This window comes from Macaca fascicularis, chromosome 15 (assembly GCF_037993035.2).
Source record: "Macaca fascicularis isolate 582-1 chromosome 15, T2T-MFA8v1.1".
Lineage (NCBI taxonomy): Eukaryota > Metazoa > Chordata > Mammalia > Primates > Cercopithecidae > Macaca > Macaca fascicularis.
In genome coordinates, this window is record NC_088389.1 from 65,153,285 (window position 1) to 65,169,228 (window position 15,944).

The 15,944-nt window shown below is 41.9% G+C and overlaps 1 protein-coding gene and 1 pseudogene across 13 annotated transcripts in view; one reads left to right on the forward strand and one right to left on the reverse strand.

The window, feature by feature from the left end:
* UBAP1 (ubiquitin associated protein 1) overlaps positions 1-15,944 on the reverse strand; it is a 73,950-nt gene that overhangs the window by 14,319 nt on the left and 43,687 nt on the right. For 7 of the 13 annotated variants that reach the window (XM_005581493.4, XM_005581497.3, XM_065531009.2 and 4 more), the window contains one exon: positions 5,093-5,217. The exons of the other annotated variants lie outside the window; for them this stretch is intronic. In XM_005581493.4, coding sequence (XP_005581550.2) covers positions 5,093-5,217 — 125 coding nt within the window. The remainder of the gene's footprint in view (positions 1-5,092; positions 5,218-15,944) is intronic. 13 annotated transcript variants of the gene reach the window in all.
* Positions 14,435-15,074, forward strand: LOC102118256 (small ribosomal subunit protein eS8 pseudogene; annotated as a pseudogene).

Sequence of the window (15,944 nt, forward strand, 5' to 3'; positions counted from 1 at the left end):
ATGACAGAGGAACTTTCAAGTCATCTGTCTAGAGCTCTAGGTCTGACTGTTCTCTTTGGGTATGGAGGGGACCAGATACAACACTACAACCTAATTCCCCATGGAGACTCCAGGCAAAGTTTAAGGCTGCTTTGTAACCCAGACAGCCTTGGTCTCCTTTGGGAGGCCAAGATGGGCGGATCACTTGAGGTGAGGAGTTTGAGATCAGCCTAGTCAACATGGCGAAACCCTGTCTCTACTAAAAACACAAAAATTAGCCAGGCATGGTGGCACACGCCAGTAGTCCCAGCTACTCAAGAGGCTGAGGCAGGAGAATCTCTTGAAGCTGGGAGGTGGAGGTTGCAGTGAGTCAAGATGGCGCCACTGCACTCCAGCCTGGGCAAAAGAACAAGACTCCACCTCAAAATAAAGGTTGCTTTGTGCATCAGAGAACAAAAATATTTCACCTGGCCCACACTGGAATGCAGCTGTTAGCCCTGATCTCCTTTTGTGATCAGTGGGTGCTATGAGCACAGTGAGCGCAATACCATGCGTTTATTAGTGCTTCAGACTGACCAAACAAATGGGAAATTCCCAGCAAAGCCTAAATCGACAACAATTTGGGAATCAAAACAAGTTTTCTGAATGCATCAATAAAGCAATGAATAATGAGAAACAAGACAGGTGTTTTTAAATCATATTGCTAAGAATATCATGTACACAAGTAAGTATTTAATGACTATTTGTTCTTGCCAATAAAAAAATTCTCAGACCAATAAAACAAGGAAAAATGTTATAAAGTAAGTCTATCTCTCTTCTGGTCCAATAAAGTCTCCATACACAAAAAGAACATTAATTCAGTATTAAAGATGCTTAATATAAGATGCTTGACATCATTAGTCATGAAAGAAATGCAAATAAAAACCACAATGAGAGACAACTTCTCACCCACAAGAATGTATATAATGAAAACAAGTTAATAAGACTTGGCAAGGAAGTGAAGAAATTGGTACCCTCTTGTGCTGCTGGGATTGTAAAATTGTGCAGCCACTTTGGAAAAATACTCTAGTGTTCTTTAAAATGTTAAACATAGAGTTACCATGACCCAGCAATTCCACTCCTTTACATTATACCCAAGAAAACTGAAAACATGTGTCCACACAAAAATCTGTTTACAGATGTTCAGAGCATCATTATTCATATGAGGCAAAAAGTGGAAACTACCACAATGTCCATCAACTGATGAACAGATGAACAAAGTGTGTTATATCCAAACAATGAAATATTATTCACCTATAAAAATAAATGAAGTACTAATACCTCATTCATACAACGTGGATAAACCTTGAGAACATTATGCTAAGTGAATAAGCCAGTCACCAAGGCTACGACTGCAGAATTCCATTTATATGAAATGGCCAGAATAGGCAAACCCATAGAGACAGAAAGTAGATAGCAGTTGCCAGAGGCTGCAAGGAGGGGAGAATGGGGATACTCTCATGGATACTGGGTTTCCTTTTGGAGTGATTAAAATGTTCGGGAATTAGATAGTAATAATTGTTACACAACTATGTGAATATACTAAAAATCACTGAACTGTATGTATACCTTAAAAAGGTGAATTTTGGCCAGGCATGGTGGCTCACACCTGTAATCCCAGCACTTTGGGAGGCTGAGGTGGGCAGATCACTTGAGGCCAGGAGCTCAAGACCAGACTGGGCAACATGATGAAACTCCATCTCTACAAAAAATACAAAAATTAGCCAGGCATGATGGTGCATGCCAATAGTCCCAGCTACTCAGGAGGCTGAGGAGGGAGGATCACCAAGCTCAGGGAGGTCAAGGCTGCAGTAAGCCACGATTGCGCCACTAGACTCCACCCTGGGTGACAGAATGAGACTGTGTCTACAAATAAGCAAAAAAAAGTATTTAAAAAAAAAAAGGTAAATTTCATGGTATGTGAATAAAGATTTTTTTTTCTCCCAAAAGTAACTGAAGTTCCCTCATTATGATTACTTACTGCATATAGACTTTGGAAGATAAAAAAAAGTAATACCTTTTAGAGTAAAATGGTGATGCCTTAGTTAATTCTAGAAAAACAAAACTTCTTTTCCTGAAAGTTGCATTTTTTTTTTCTTTGAGATGGAGTCTCGCTCTGTTGCCCAGGCTGGAGTGCAGTGGCGCGATCTCGGCTCACTGCAAGCTCCGCCTCCCGGGTTCCTGCTATTCTCCTGCCTCAGCCTCCCGAGTAGCTGGGACTACAGGCGCCCGTCACCACACCCAGCTCACTTTTTGTCTTTTTTTCAGTAGAGACGGGGTTTCACTGTGTTAGCCAGGATGGTCTCGATCTGACCTCGTGATCCGCCCGTCTCGGCCTCCCAAAGTGCTGGGATTACAGGCGTGAGCCACCGCGCCTGGCCAAAAGTTGCATTTTTAAAAATCTTCTTAAGTCACAGGAAGAGTTACAGTAAGTATCATATTTTTCTGTTTCTCTAGGTAACTTCTCTCAACTGTAAGTACCTGAGGACAGTGATTAAGGAATTTATCTCTACCTTGAGTGTCCAATAGACCACCTCTCAAAAGCAGGCATTCAGTAAATGTGTACTGCAGTAAGTAACACAGGGCTATTTGTTGCTTTCAAGGAGTAATTCAGTACATTTCTATATAACTGAGCCTTAAAGATGGGAGGATTGAGAAAGAAGCCCTCGAGGAGATAACATTTATGTGCAATCTAGAATAGATTTAAACGGAATTTTCAGTATAGTGAGAAAAAGAATATTCCAGGTGGAGATAACGGCTCATGAGCAGAAGCAGCATACAGAGAGATAACGCACAAGGTCTAACAGACTACTAGTAACGTGGTTTGGAGGGAACATGGAGGTGATGAGCTCAATTGCTCTGCCATAACCTTATGTCTAGACTAGACTCAATAAGGACTGGTCAGTCACTGAACCCTTTTGAACAGTTATGAAAAGGGATGTGACAATTTACAACTTTAAGATCATGCTAGATCTTAAACTTCTAGAAACAATGTAAAAAAATAGAAGGAAAACACTGCAAGCAGAAGGGCCAATTAAAGAGGCTACTGCAACAGCCCACATGAAAAATGAGGTCAGGCTGAACTGCAATGTGAGACACAGCAAATCTAACTTGAGTGACTGAAAAGAGAATGAGGACATTAACAAAGAGAGGGAAAGAGGTGAAAAAACTAGTTAAATGGGCAATGGGAATTTGTTGTGTGTGAGGTACAGAGCCCCAGGAATATACAACTAACAGGGTAAACAAAATCTGTATGTATATATAACAATGTGAGCCAGGCAGCAATATAGGAGCTATAAGAAACAATAATAAGAGAATACAGTCATAATGACAAGGATACACTCTAAAAAATGCATGTTAGGTGATTTCACTGGTGAGGGCAGAAGTGTACTTACACAAACCTAGATGGTACAGCCTGCTATACACCTAGGCTATATGGTATTGCTATGGTACAGTATTGCTCTGAGGCTACAAACCTGTATAGCATGTAAACCTGTATAGAATACTGTAGGCAATTGTAGCACAATGGCAAGTATTTATGTATCTAAACCTATCTAAACATAGAAAAGGTACAGTAAAAATATGGAATAAAAGATTAAAAATAGGCTGGGTACAGTGGCTCATGCCTGTAATCCCAGCATTTAGTGAGGTCGAGGTGGGCGGATCAACTGAGGTCAGGAGTTCAAGATCAGCCTGACTAACATGGTGAAACCCTGTCTCTACTAAAAATACAAAATTAGATGGGCGTGGCGGTGCACACCTGTAATCCCAGCTACTCAGGAGGCTGAGGCAGGAGAATCCCTTGAACCCAGGAGGTGGAGGTGAAGGTGGAGGTGGAGGCTGCAGTGAGCCAAGATCGCACCATTGCACTCCAGCCTGGGCAACAAGAATGAAACTCCGTCTCAAAAAAGAAAAAAAGAAAAAAAAAAAAGATTTAAAATGGTCCACCTGTATAGGGCACTTACCATAAATGGAGCTTGCAGGACTGGACGTTGCTCTGGGTGAGTAAGTGAATGGTGGGTAAATGTGAAGGCCTAGGACATTACTGTACAGTAGTACTACAGACTTTATAAACACTGTACACTTAGACTATACTAAATTTATAAAAAACAATTTTTCTCTCAATAATAAATTAACTCGAGCTTACTGTGACTTTTTTTAACTTTATAAACATTAAATTTTTTAAACTTTTTTACTCTTCTGAACTAAGCCTAAAACACAAACACATCATACAACTGTACCAAAACATTTTTCTTTATACCCTTATTCTATAAGCTTTTGGATCTTTACTTTTTTTTTTTTTTTTTTTTTTTACTTTTTAAACTTCTTTCTTAAAAATGAAGCCACAAACACACACACATCAGCCTAGGCCTACGGGATCATCAGCATCACTGTTTTCCACCTCCCCATCTTGTCTCACGGGATGGTCTTCAGGATCAATACATGCATGGAGCTGTCATCTCCTATGATCACAATGCCCTCCTGTGGAATATCTCCTGAAGGACCTACCTGAGGCTGTTTTACAGTTAACTTTTTTAATAAGTAGAAAGATAATGCTAAAAAGTATAGCATAGTAATACGTAAATGAGTAACACAGTCATTTATTTGTATTACATACTATACTGAATTGTACGTGCTATACTTTTATAAGACTGTCAGTGCAGTAGATGTGTTTATACCAGCATCACCACAAACACTTGAGTAATGCATTGTGCTACCATGTTACAATGGCTACTACTATGTCACTATGTGATAGGTACATACATATATATATATATATCTCCTTCCCCCCCTCCCAGTAGAGATGAGGTCTCATTAAGTTGCCCAGTCTGGTCTCAAACTCCTGAGCTCCAGTGATCCTCCCACCTTGGCCACCCACAGTGCTAGGATCACAAGCGTGAGCCACCATGTCCAGCCCCTTATAATTTTATGGGACCACTATTGTATATGCGGTCCATCGTTGACCAAAACGTGATTCTGCTTGCAACTGTAGTTTTTTTATTTCACTATACATCAAATTCTTACTCTTTAAACTTTTAAATGCACTAAACTTTAACTAAAAATTACCACTTACCTGTACTTCTCTGACAACCTGCAAACAATCAGGCAAGGAGAAGCCAATAGGTAGACCAACTTTAGCTGGTGTTTTGAATTTGTCTCCTATCTTAAATGGGACATCATCAAGGTAACTGAAAGTCCCTATAATCAAAAATAAAGTAGAAAATATCAGCAAAGAACTTCATTATTTGTTTTGCCATAATCTTATGTCTAACGGATATGCATTAATTTTTGCTATCCTAAGTCTAGAAGTTACAGAGTTCCTTCTCTGACTGCTTACCTTTTCCTTGACCCTAAATCTCTGAGAAGGAAATTCTACTCATTCAGTATTATTAGGAGTTTACTTTCAATGGCACTTAGTGTAAAAGCCAAAGTACTCACAGCGGCCTAAGAGGCCTTCCCCATCGCCCACAGTCTCTCTGCCCTCACCTCCTTTCAGTCATTCTCTGGCTCACTGTACTAAGTTATGGTGACTGCTGCTCTTAAAGATGACAGGCTCCATCCACCTCAAAAATTCTGTACTGACTGTTCCTTCTAACTGGAACACTCTTCTGTCACATGACTCACTCCTTCAAGTTTCTGCTCAAATGTTACCTTCTCAGTGAGGCTTACGCTGACCCACCCTACTTAAAAGTACTACCCCACCCTCACTACAATACTCCCATATTACCATCTTTTCCCCATAACACTTATTGTCTTCTAACATTATAAATTGACTTTTTAATTATATTTATTGTTTCTCTTTCCCAAAGAAATACAGGCTCCTTGTGGGCAAGTATTTAAGTCTATCTTATTCAATGATGTATTTTCAAAACCTTCAGCACTGTCTGGCACACATCAACATTTAATAAACACTGCTGAATGGATGAGACTCCCCAGAAAAGAATCTCCTTGATTAGGATTCACTACTTTAGAAAAAAATCATTTTTAATTAATACAAAGAATTACTCCCAGCCTGATCAACATGGCGAAACCCCGTCTCTACTAAAAATACAAAAACTGGCCGGGCATGGTGGCGTGTGCCTGTAAACCCAGCTACTCAGGAGGGTAAGGCAGGAGAATCGCTTGAACCCAGGAGATGGAGGTTGCAGTGAGCTGAGATTGCACCACTGCATTCCAGCCTGAGCAACAGAGTGAGACTCCATCTCAAAAAAAAAAAAAAAAAAAAAAAAGAGCCGGGCGCGGTGGCTCAAGCCTGTAATCCCAGCACTTTGGGAGGCCGAGACGGGCAGATCACGAGGTCAGGAGATCGAGACCATCCTGGCTAACATGGTGAAACCCCATCTCTACTAAAAAATACAAAAAACTAGCCGGGCGAGGTGGCGGGCGCCTGTAGTCCCAGCTGCTCGGGAGGCTGAGGCAGGGGAATGGCATGAACCCAGGAGGCAGAGCTTGCAGTGAGCCGAGATTGCGCCACTGCACTCCAGCCTGGGCGACAGAGCGAGACTCTGTCTCAAAAAAAAAAAAGAAGGAAAAAAAAAAAAAAGAATTACCCTAGCTTAAAAAAAACTACATTCTAAAACAACATGGAAATACTTAAGCAGCACAACACTTACATGAAAAAGGGAAAACCAGACAAAATCATGGGATTCTGAGTAAGATTATCAGGAACACAAGCCATACACAATGGAGCTGCTTTAATCTCCTAAAGGTTCTTTGCCCATCATAACTGAACAACATGGAAAGACCAGAACATGACCATCTATTCACAGGGTCAGATAAAAGGAAAATGCCTGTTGTATATGACTCGATAGCTATATACTCCAAAAGGGGCCATGTTTTCTTTTCTGGAGCAGCTCTGGGAGGCTAATTTACTGGCAGAACCATCGTGGACAATGAAATACAATTGATAAAATAAATTTTGTTTTTCAATATTGGCAGCTGGTAAAGGAAGGTTTACCTCTCAGCCTCACACTATTTTCTTGGGTGCTCACAGACACAGAATAAGACAATTACACCTCTTCCACGAAGATGACTTCTTTCCTTAGAAGAACTGTGTAGATCTCAAGAATTATCAAGGTCAGAAAATATCTGTAATCTTATCGTCATTCCCATTTCCTGGGATAGGTATTCTGCAGATACACCTGAAACTCTCCATTAGGAAGAATGCCCCTACTCCCAACCCTTGTAGGAATGGGTGTCTTTCCCATCTAACTTCTGGCCAGAACTAAAACATTTGAACTATCACTCACTTAGCTAGCAAATTAAATTCACAACTGTGTTCAATTTAGTAATTTAACAGTCTTGGAAATCACCATATTTATTAATACCCTAGGAAATTTTCCAAGTGTGGTCATACTTTTAGATGTGCTATTTTCATGGCTGGCAATGCCTATCACATCCCTACCCTTATTTACTTGAGTAATTATTATTTAGCCCTTTAAGAATAAACTCAAGAGGCCGGGTGCAGTGGCCCAAGCCGAATCTTACCACTTTGGAAGGCCAAGGCAGGTGGATCACCTGAGGTCAGGAGTTTGAGACTAGCCTGGCCAACATGGTGAAACCCCATCTCTACTAAAAATACAAAAATGCGCCGGGCGTAGTGGCACACGCCTGTTGTCCCAGCTACTTGGGAGGCTGAGGCAGGAGAATTGCTTGAACCTAGGAGGCAGAGGGTGCAGTGAGCCTCAAGAACAACTCCTTTGTCAATCTCAGAATACCCAGTTAATACTATCACCTTAGGACTTACCTCTATGTACTGTTAATAGTTCATTTTCATAACCTTCCTACAGAGAGTTTGAGCAAGAATTTGAGTGTCCCTTAACAGGGGAGAAATGTTTCATATCTGTATCACCCAAACTCAGTATAATATATGGCTGATGAAATTTGTTCAATGAATGAAGGATTAATAATAAAGACATGCCTTTGGCTGGGCACGGTGGCTCACACCTCTAATCTCAGCACTTTGGGAGGCTGAGGCAGGTGCAAGTCAGGAGTTCGAGACCAGCCTGGCCAACATGGTGAAACCCCATCTCTACTAAAAATACAAAAAATTAGCCAGACATGGTGGCGCATGCCTGTAATCCCAGCTTCTTGGGCAGCTGAGGCAGAAGAATTGCTTGGACCTGGGAGGCAGAAGTTGCAGTGAGCCGAGAATGCGCCAGTGCACTCCAGCCTGGGCAACAAGAGCGAAACTCTGTCTCAAAAAAAAATAAAAATAAAGACAACCCCTACCCCAACATACATATATATATAATTTTTTTAAGAGACATTTGCCCAGGCTGGAGTACAGTGGTGCTATCATGGCTCACTGCATCCTTGCCCTCTGGGGCCCAAGTAATCCTCCCACCTCGGCCTCCTGAGTAGCTAAGACAGGGTCTCATTATGTCGCCCAGGCTAGTCTCCAAGTTCTGGGCTCAAGCATTCTTCCCGCCTCAGCCTCTCAAATTGCTGGGATTACAGACACGAACTATCACACCCAGTTCCAACTTATATTTAATATGAAAATTGAAAATTATTTGCCCAAAAATGACAAGGCTAGTCATGCAAATGTTTTTAACAGATTACTCATACATGATACAAGCATATGTCTGAGATCTGAACAAAGCTACAAAAACGTACCAGACAGATGTCATCCCCCGCACCAGCACCACCAAAAAAGTGCTGGGAGCCACCACAGCTTACCAACAAAACTAAGTGTTGATTACAACACTTACACTCTACGGCACTTATAAAATGCTTATATTTTAAAAGATTAGAACAAAAGTTCTAATTTTAAATAATTTTTGTCTGTTTTCTTTGAAAATAGGGACTCAAATGTTATTGAAAGATTCTAACTTTGGCTAGTATCCTGATTAACTGGAAACAAAGCAGAAACTTTGGCACTAAGAATCACTGGAAAGATTTACAGTCAAGTTAACAAGCACACAATTAAGTCTTTTGTTTAACACTAATAAGCATAGATGATACACAAAAATGATAAAATCTATCCACATTATATATAAAATCTATCCAATAATAACTATATTTGGCCGGATGCGGTAGCTCACGCCTGTAATCCCAGCAATTTGGGAGTCCAAGGCAGGCAGATCACGAGGTCAGGAGTTTGAGACCAGCCTGGCCAGCATGGTGAAATCCCGTCTCTATTAAAAATACAAAAAATTAGCTGGGCATGGTGGCGTGCCCATGTAATTCCAGCTACTCAGGAGGCTGAAGCAGGAGAACTGCTTTAACCTGGGAGGCAGAAGTTGCAGTGAACTGAGATCACACCACTGCACTCCAGCCTGGGTGACAGGGCAAGACTCCATTTCAATAATAATAATAACAACTAAATTTTCTTAAATAACCAGTTCTATTGTAGATTGGTAACAAGGAGTTGAGGGAGAAAAACTACAAAAAAAAGTACTGTACTAAAGATATGAGGCCGGGCGTGGTGGTTCACGCCTGTAATCCTAGCACTTTGGGAGGCAGAGGTGGGTGGATCACCTGAGGTCAGGAGTTCGAGACCAGCCTGGCCAACATGGTAAAACCCCGTCTCTACTAAAAATACAAAAATTAGGGGCCAAGCATGGTGGCTTACACCTGTAATCCCAGCATTCTGGGAGGCTGAGACAGGCAGATCATGAGGTCAGGAGATTGAGACCATCCTGGCCAACACGGTGAAACCCCATCTCTACTAAAAATACAAAAATTAGCCGGGCGTGGTGGCACATTCCTGTAATCCCAGTTACTCAGGAGTCTGAGGCAGGAGAATCGCTTGAACCTGGGAGTCGAAGGTTGCAGTGAGCTGAGATGACTCCACTGCGCTCCCGCCTGGCGATAGAGCAAGACTCCATGTCAGGCCGGGTACAGTGGCTCACGCCTGTAATCCCAGCACCTTGGAAGGCTGAGGCAGGCAGATCACGAGATCAGGAGTTCGAGACCAGCCTGACCAACATGATGAAACCCCATCTCTACCAAAAATACAAAAATTAGCCAGGCGTGGTGGCACGTGCCTGTAGTCCCAGCTACTCGGAAGGCTAAGGCAGGAGAATCGCTTGAACCTGGGATGCAGAGGTTGCAGTGAGCCTAGATCACGTCACTGCACTGCAGCCTGGGAGACAGAGCAAGACTCCATCTCAAAAAAAATAATAAATGAATAAAAGATATTAGTCAAATAAAATCCTGTTAAAAAAAAAAAGTGATTTCCTTGCCTACCTTTCAGATAGCAAACTATTATAATGTGATATACACTGATAAACTTATATTCTATAAATCAAACTAGGTCCTGGCTTAGGGACAGAAAAGATGAGGTAGAATACCTTTAAAGGGCTGCTGTTTCCCTTCACTAGCACCAATTGCAGGTATCTGGTTTAAAAACCAGCTTCCTTTCACTAACAAAGCCAATGCCATTGTGATTTATTTAGCACATCCCCCAACCCTCCAGGGTCTTAGTACTTTGAAAGCTTTACTAAGAGAGAATGAACAAATAGTTCGGTAATTACTGGAAGGAGGAGGTAAGATAAAGGGCAAAAAGGCATTTAAAGAGATGGGAACGTGGCCAGGCAAAGTGGCTCACACCTGTAATCCCAGCACTTTGGGAGGCAGAGGCAGGTGGATCACCTGAGGTCAGGATTTCAAGACCAGCCTGGCCAACATGGTGAAACCTCCGTCTCTACTAAAAATACAAAAAAACTTAGCTAGTCCTGGTGGTGCACACCTGTAATCCCAGCTACTTCGGAAACTGAGGCAGGAGAATCGCTTGAACCCAGAAGGCGGAGGCTGCAGTGAGCCAAAATCATGCTACTGCACTCCAGCCTGGGCCACTGAGACTCCATCTCCAAAAAAAAAAAAAAAAAAAAGGGAACAAAGAAAGCAGTATTTGTAATAATGGATAGAGACTACCGTTAACTACTATTAATGATGGTGCTGTGAAAATTACAAAATATATTTCTTCCAAATATAACCAATTATGTCTCAGGAATTTTCTTTTCTTTTTGAGATGAAGTCTCGCTCTGTCACCCAGGCTGGAGTGCAGTGGTGCGATCTCGGCTCACTGCGAGCTCCGCCTCCTGGGTTCACGCCATTCTCCTGCCTCAGCCTCTTGAATAGCTGGGACTACAGGCGCCCGCCACCACGCCCGGCTAATTTTTTGTATTTTTAGTAGAGATGGGGTTTCACGGTGTTAGCTAGGATGGTCTCCATCTCCTGACCTCGTGATTCGCCCGCCTCAGCCTCCCAAAGTGCTGGGATTACAGGCATCAGCCACCGCGCCCGGTTTCTTTTTTAAGAAAGGGTCTTGCTCTGTCACCCAGGCTGGAGTGCAGTGACGTCATCACCTCTCACTGCAGCCTAATTCTCCTGAGCTCAAGTGATCCTCCCACCTCAGCCTCCTGAGTAGTTGGGACTACAGGCATGCACCACCATGCCCAGCTAATTTTTAAATTTTTTTTTGTAGAGATGAGGGCTCACTTTGTTGCCCAGGCTGGTCTCAAATTCCCAGACTGAGGTGATCCTCCCACTTCAGCCTCCCAAAGTGGAACTGTCCATTTTTATCCAATGTATCAAGAATTTAAAATATTATAAAGCTAACAAATTTCTGCCTCAACCTCAAATACCTTTTAGTTTCAGTCCTCATTACTGAAAATCTTCCTAAAATATTTGAGTCCATTTTCCTAAGTTCAATTTTTTACACAGCCACTAAGTGCATGCCTAATGGCTGTGGTTGTGGAAGCTCCTTGAAGTTAGGTTCTGCACACCACTTGGGTGGAAGACAGTTAGTGGGCGGAATATGTAACAACTCAGGATGAACTCTGGGAAGATTTCATTTGTTTCTTTCTAAACTGCTGATATGCCTATGATTCTGTAACCTGCCCATTTTTCTAAAAAAAAGGTACAATTCCAGGTAGGGGGAGAAATTCCCAATAGAGGAGAGCAACTGCATTATATTTAGTTCAGGTTTTATTCTGAGGAGATTCAAATTGAGGTTTTTAAAAAAAGAGTAAGATCAAACTTAAAATTAGGTGAAAATCTGCAATTCCACAACCAGTTATCACCATCTTAAAGTCATCAGTGTCTACTGCAGCAAGGGGTTTAAAATAAATAAATAAATAAAACAAACAAAACTATCTTAAAGCCACAGGCCAGGTAACACTTGCAAAATCACAAATATATAAAATTATATAGATATCTGTTGTAAGATGTGAAATCACAAGAAAATGTTACTTATATCCTAACAACAAAACAAGCCACATAATCTACAAAATCAGCTTTTTAATATACATTGTCTGGCATTCAATTAAAAATTATAAGACACAGAAAGAAGCAAGAAAATGTGATCCAGAATTAAGAGAGGAACCAGTCATCAGACTCAAATTCAGGGACAGCCAAGATATTGTAAACATCAGACAGGGAGCTTTAAAATAACAATAATAAATATGTTAAAGGGTCTAATGGAAAAAATAAACATGTGTGAGCAGATGGGAACTTCAGCAGAGAGACGGAAATATAAAGAAACAAATGGAAATGCCACAAGTGAAAAATGCATTATCAGAAAAGAAAAATTTTGATGGTTCATAAGCCAGGCTATGCTAATGCAAAGACAATAATCAGCATAAGACAGACTCGGGACTTGAAGTTAGGTGAAAAGAAATTAGCCAAACTGAAATACAAACAGAGAAAAAGGAAAAAAACTGAACAGTGTTGAGATATCTGGAACAATACCAAACAACCTAATGTATATGTGATCACAGCTCACTATAACGTTGAACTCCTGGGCTTAAGCAATCCTCCTGTCCCAGGCTCCTCAGATGCTAGGACTATAGAGAAGCTCCACCACATCTGGCTAATTTTTAATTCTTTTGTAGAAACAAGGCCAGGCATGGTGGCTCATGCTTGTAATCCCAGAACTTTGGGAGGCAAAGGCAGGTGGATCACCTGAGGTCGGGACTTCAAAAGCAACCTGGCCAACATGGCGAAACCCTATCTCTACTAAAAATACAAAAATTAGCCAGGCATGGTGGTGTACACCTGTAATCCCAGCTACTCAGGGGGCTGAGACAGGAGAATTGCTTGAGCAATTGCTTGAGGAGGCAGAGGTTGCAGTGAGCAGAGATGGCACCACTGCACTCCAGCATGGGCGACAGAGCAGGACTCCATCTCAAACAAACAAACAAACAAAAAAAACAAGAAACAGGGTGTCTTGCTGTGTTGCCCAGGCTGGTCTCAAACTCCTGGCCTCAAGCAATCCCTCCAGCCCACCACACACACACACACACACAATTGTGTAATAGAGTGGAGGAAACTTTGGGAGGTAATGAATGTTTATGCCTTAACAATGATGATGGTTTCATGAGTGTATACTTATCCCCAAACTCATCAAGATGTATACATTAAATATGTAATTATGTACAACTTTTTATATATCAATTATACTACAATAAAGTGATTTAAGGAGGGGGGCTAGTTTTATCAAATCTTATCACAGGGTCTATTTTTCATAAATTAGAGTCTCAACACATTTTCCAGATAAATAACGTTTCTCCTAGATGAAAACAAGAATCAGTTAAATAGGATTGAGATTTTAAAGCACCAGGCTCCAAGAAAGTCCTTATCCAAACTAAGCCAACAGTACGCAGTTTTTATAAGAAATGGATAATATTTCTAGAAGTCTGAGAAATAACTGTTTGTTTCCCTTATTCTGTTATTTAGGGATATATGGTTACTAGTAACAGTTAAGTTGTTCAACTTTAGTTGAAAATAACGAACTCAGAGGTAAATCAAGTGCTAGTCAAAGACAGCACAGCACCAGACCTACTCAGTCCCAAATATTAAAAAGAAAAAAATACATTTTAATATCCAGTCACGACATCAGTTATTACCTTCTTGTCCACACCCCAAGTGCCACAGAAAGGTTATACCCACATCCATTAACCTCCCAATGGACCAGTCAGGCACCTAACTTTGGAGGAATCAATCCACAGGCTCATAAGCTAAGAAGGCTATGCCATCAGTTTACCCTGACCAAAAGATATAAAATCTCTATCTCTATGACGCTAGCCACTGACACTGAAAGATCAAGTAGCAAGCAGCACCTTAACTGGGGTGGCCATTTACAGCCCTGTGTACTCTACACTATTAGGCCAAGAAAGCAAGTCTATGAATTGAAGAAGAATAATGGATCACAGACACAGAAACACATAGTGAAGAAAGGCTAAGCAGCTTCCTGAGAAGTGGAAGGAGCAGCCTTAGTTCCTGGCTTTCTAATTTTAGCCTTGAGAGAGCAGAAACTTTATTTTCTGTACTCACATGCCTACACAATTGCCTATTAAATATTCTCCATCTAGCCCCTTTCATTTCTATTACTTAAACTACTTGATATCTAAAAATAGGATACTTTACTCTAAAAACCCAACTAGCTCTTTCCAGCCAGCACCGAGCGATGGACATCTCTCAGGAGAACTGACACAAGCACCCCAAGACCGGGGCAAGAGAAAGCCCTACCACGAGAAGCAGAAGTATGAGGTGGGGTGCCCAGCTGCCAACACCAAGATTGGCCCCCGCCACATCCACACAGTCCATGTTCGAGGAGGTAACTAGAAATACTGTGCCCTGAGGCTGGACATGGGGAATTTCTCCTGGGGCTCAGAGTGTTGTACTCGCAAAACAAGGATCATCGATGTTGTCTACAATGTGTCTAATAATGAGCTGGTCCGTATCAAGACCCTGGTGAAGAATTGCATCATGCTCATCAACAGCACACCATACTCATCGACAGCACACCATATGGACAGTTGTACGAGTCCCACTATGCACAGCCCCTGGACCGCAAGAAAGGAGCCAAGCTGACTCCTGAGGAAGAGATTTTAAACAAAAAACGATCTAAAAAATTTCAGAAGACATCGATGAAAGGAAAAAGAATGCCAAAATCAGCAGTCTCTTGGAGGAGCAGTTCCAGCAGGGCAAGCTTCTTGCGTGCATCGCTTCAAGGCTGGGACACTGTGGCCAAGCAGATGGCTATGTGCTAGAAGGCAAGGAGTTGGAGTTCTATCAGGAAAATCAAGGCCCGGAAAGGCAAATAAATCCTCATTTTTGTCTTCACCCATGTAATAAAGGTGTTTATTGTTTTGTTCCCCCCCAAAAAGCAAACAAACAAAAAACAACTAAAGCCAGTGAAATTCAACCAGGAACTCAGCAATAAAAGCCCTGTTAAGGGAGAAGCAGCCTAAGGTAGAAAGAAAATTTTTCTCCTAAATTTTACTCAGGTAGAAAGTTTCATTTAAACCATAACACTTTCGGCCGGGCGCAGTGGCTCACGCCTGTAATCCCAGCACTTTGGGAGGCTGAGGCAGGCGGATCACGAGGTCAGAAGATTGAGATCATCCTGGCTAACACAGTGAAACCCTGTCTGTACTAAAAAATACAAAAAATTAGCCGGGCATGGTGGTGGGTGCCTGTAGTCCCAGCTACTTGGGAGGCTGAGGCAGGAGAATGGCATGAACCCAGGAGGCGGAGCTTGCAGTGAGCTGAGATCGTGCCACTGCACTTCAGCCTGAGCAACAGAGCAAGACTCTGTTTCAAAAAAAAATTAAATTAAATAAAAAAAATAACACTTTGGTTAGGCTTTTTTTTTTTTTTTTTTTGAGACCGAGTTTCGCTCTTGTTGCCCAAGCTGGAGTGCAATGACATCATCTCAGTTCACCATAACCTCCGCCTCCCAGGTTCAAGCGATTCTCCTGCCTCAACCTCCCAAGTAGCTGGGATTACAGACATGCGCCACCAGCCCCGGCTAATTTTATATTTTTAGTAGAGACGGGGTTTCTCCATGTTAGTCAGGCTGGTCTTGAACTCCTGACCTCAGGTGATCCGCCCGTTTCGGCCTCCCAAAGTGCTGGGATTATAGGTGTGAGCCACTGCACCCGGCCTGGTTAGGAATTTAAGGAGATGGGGAA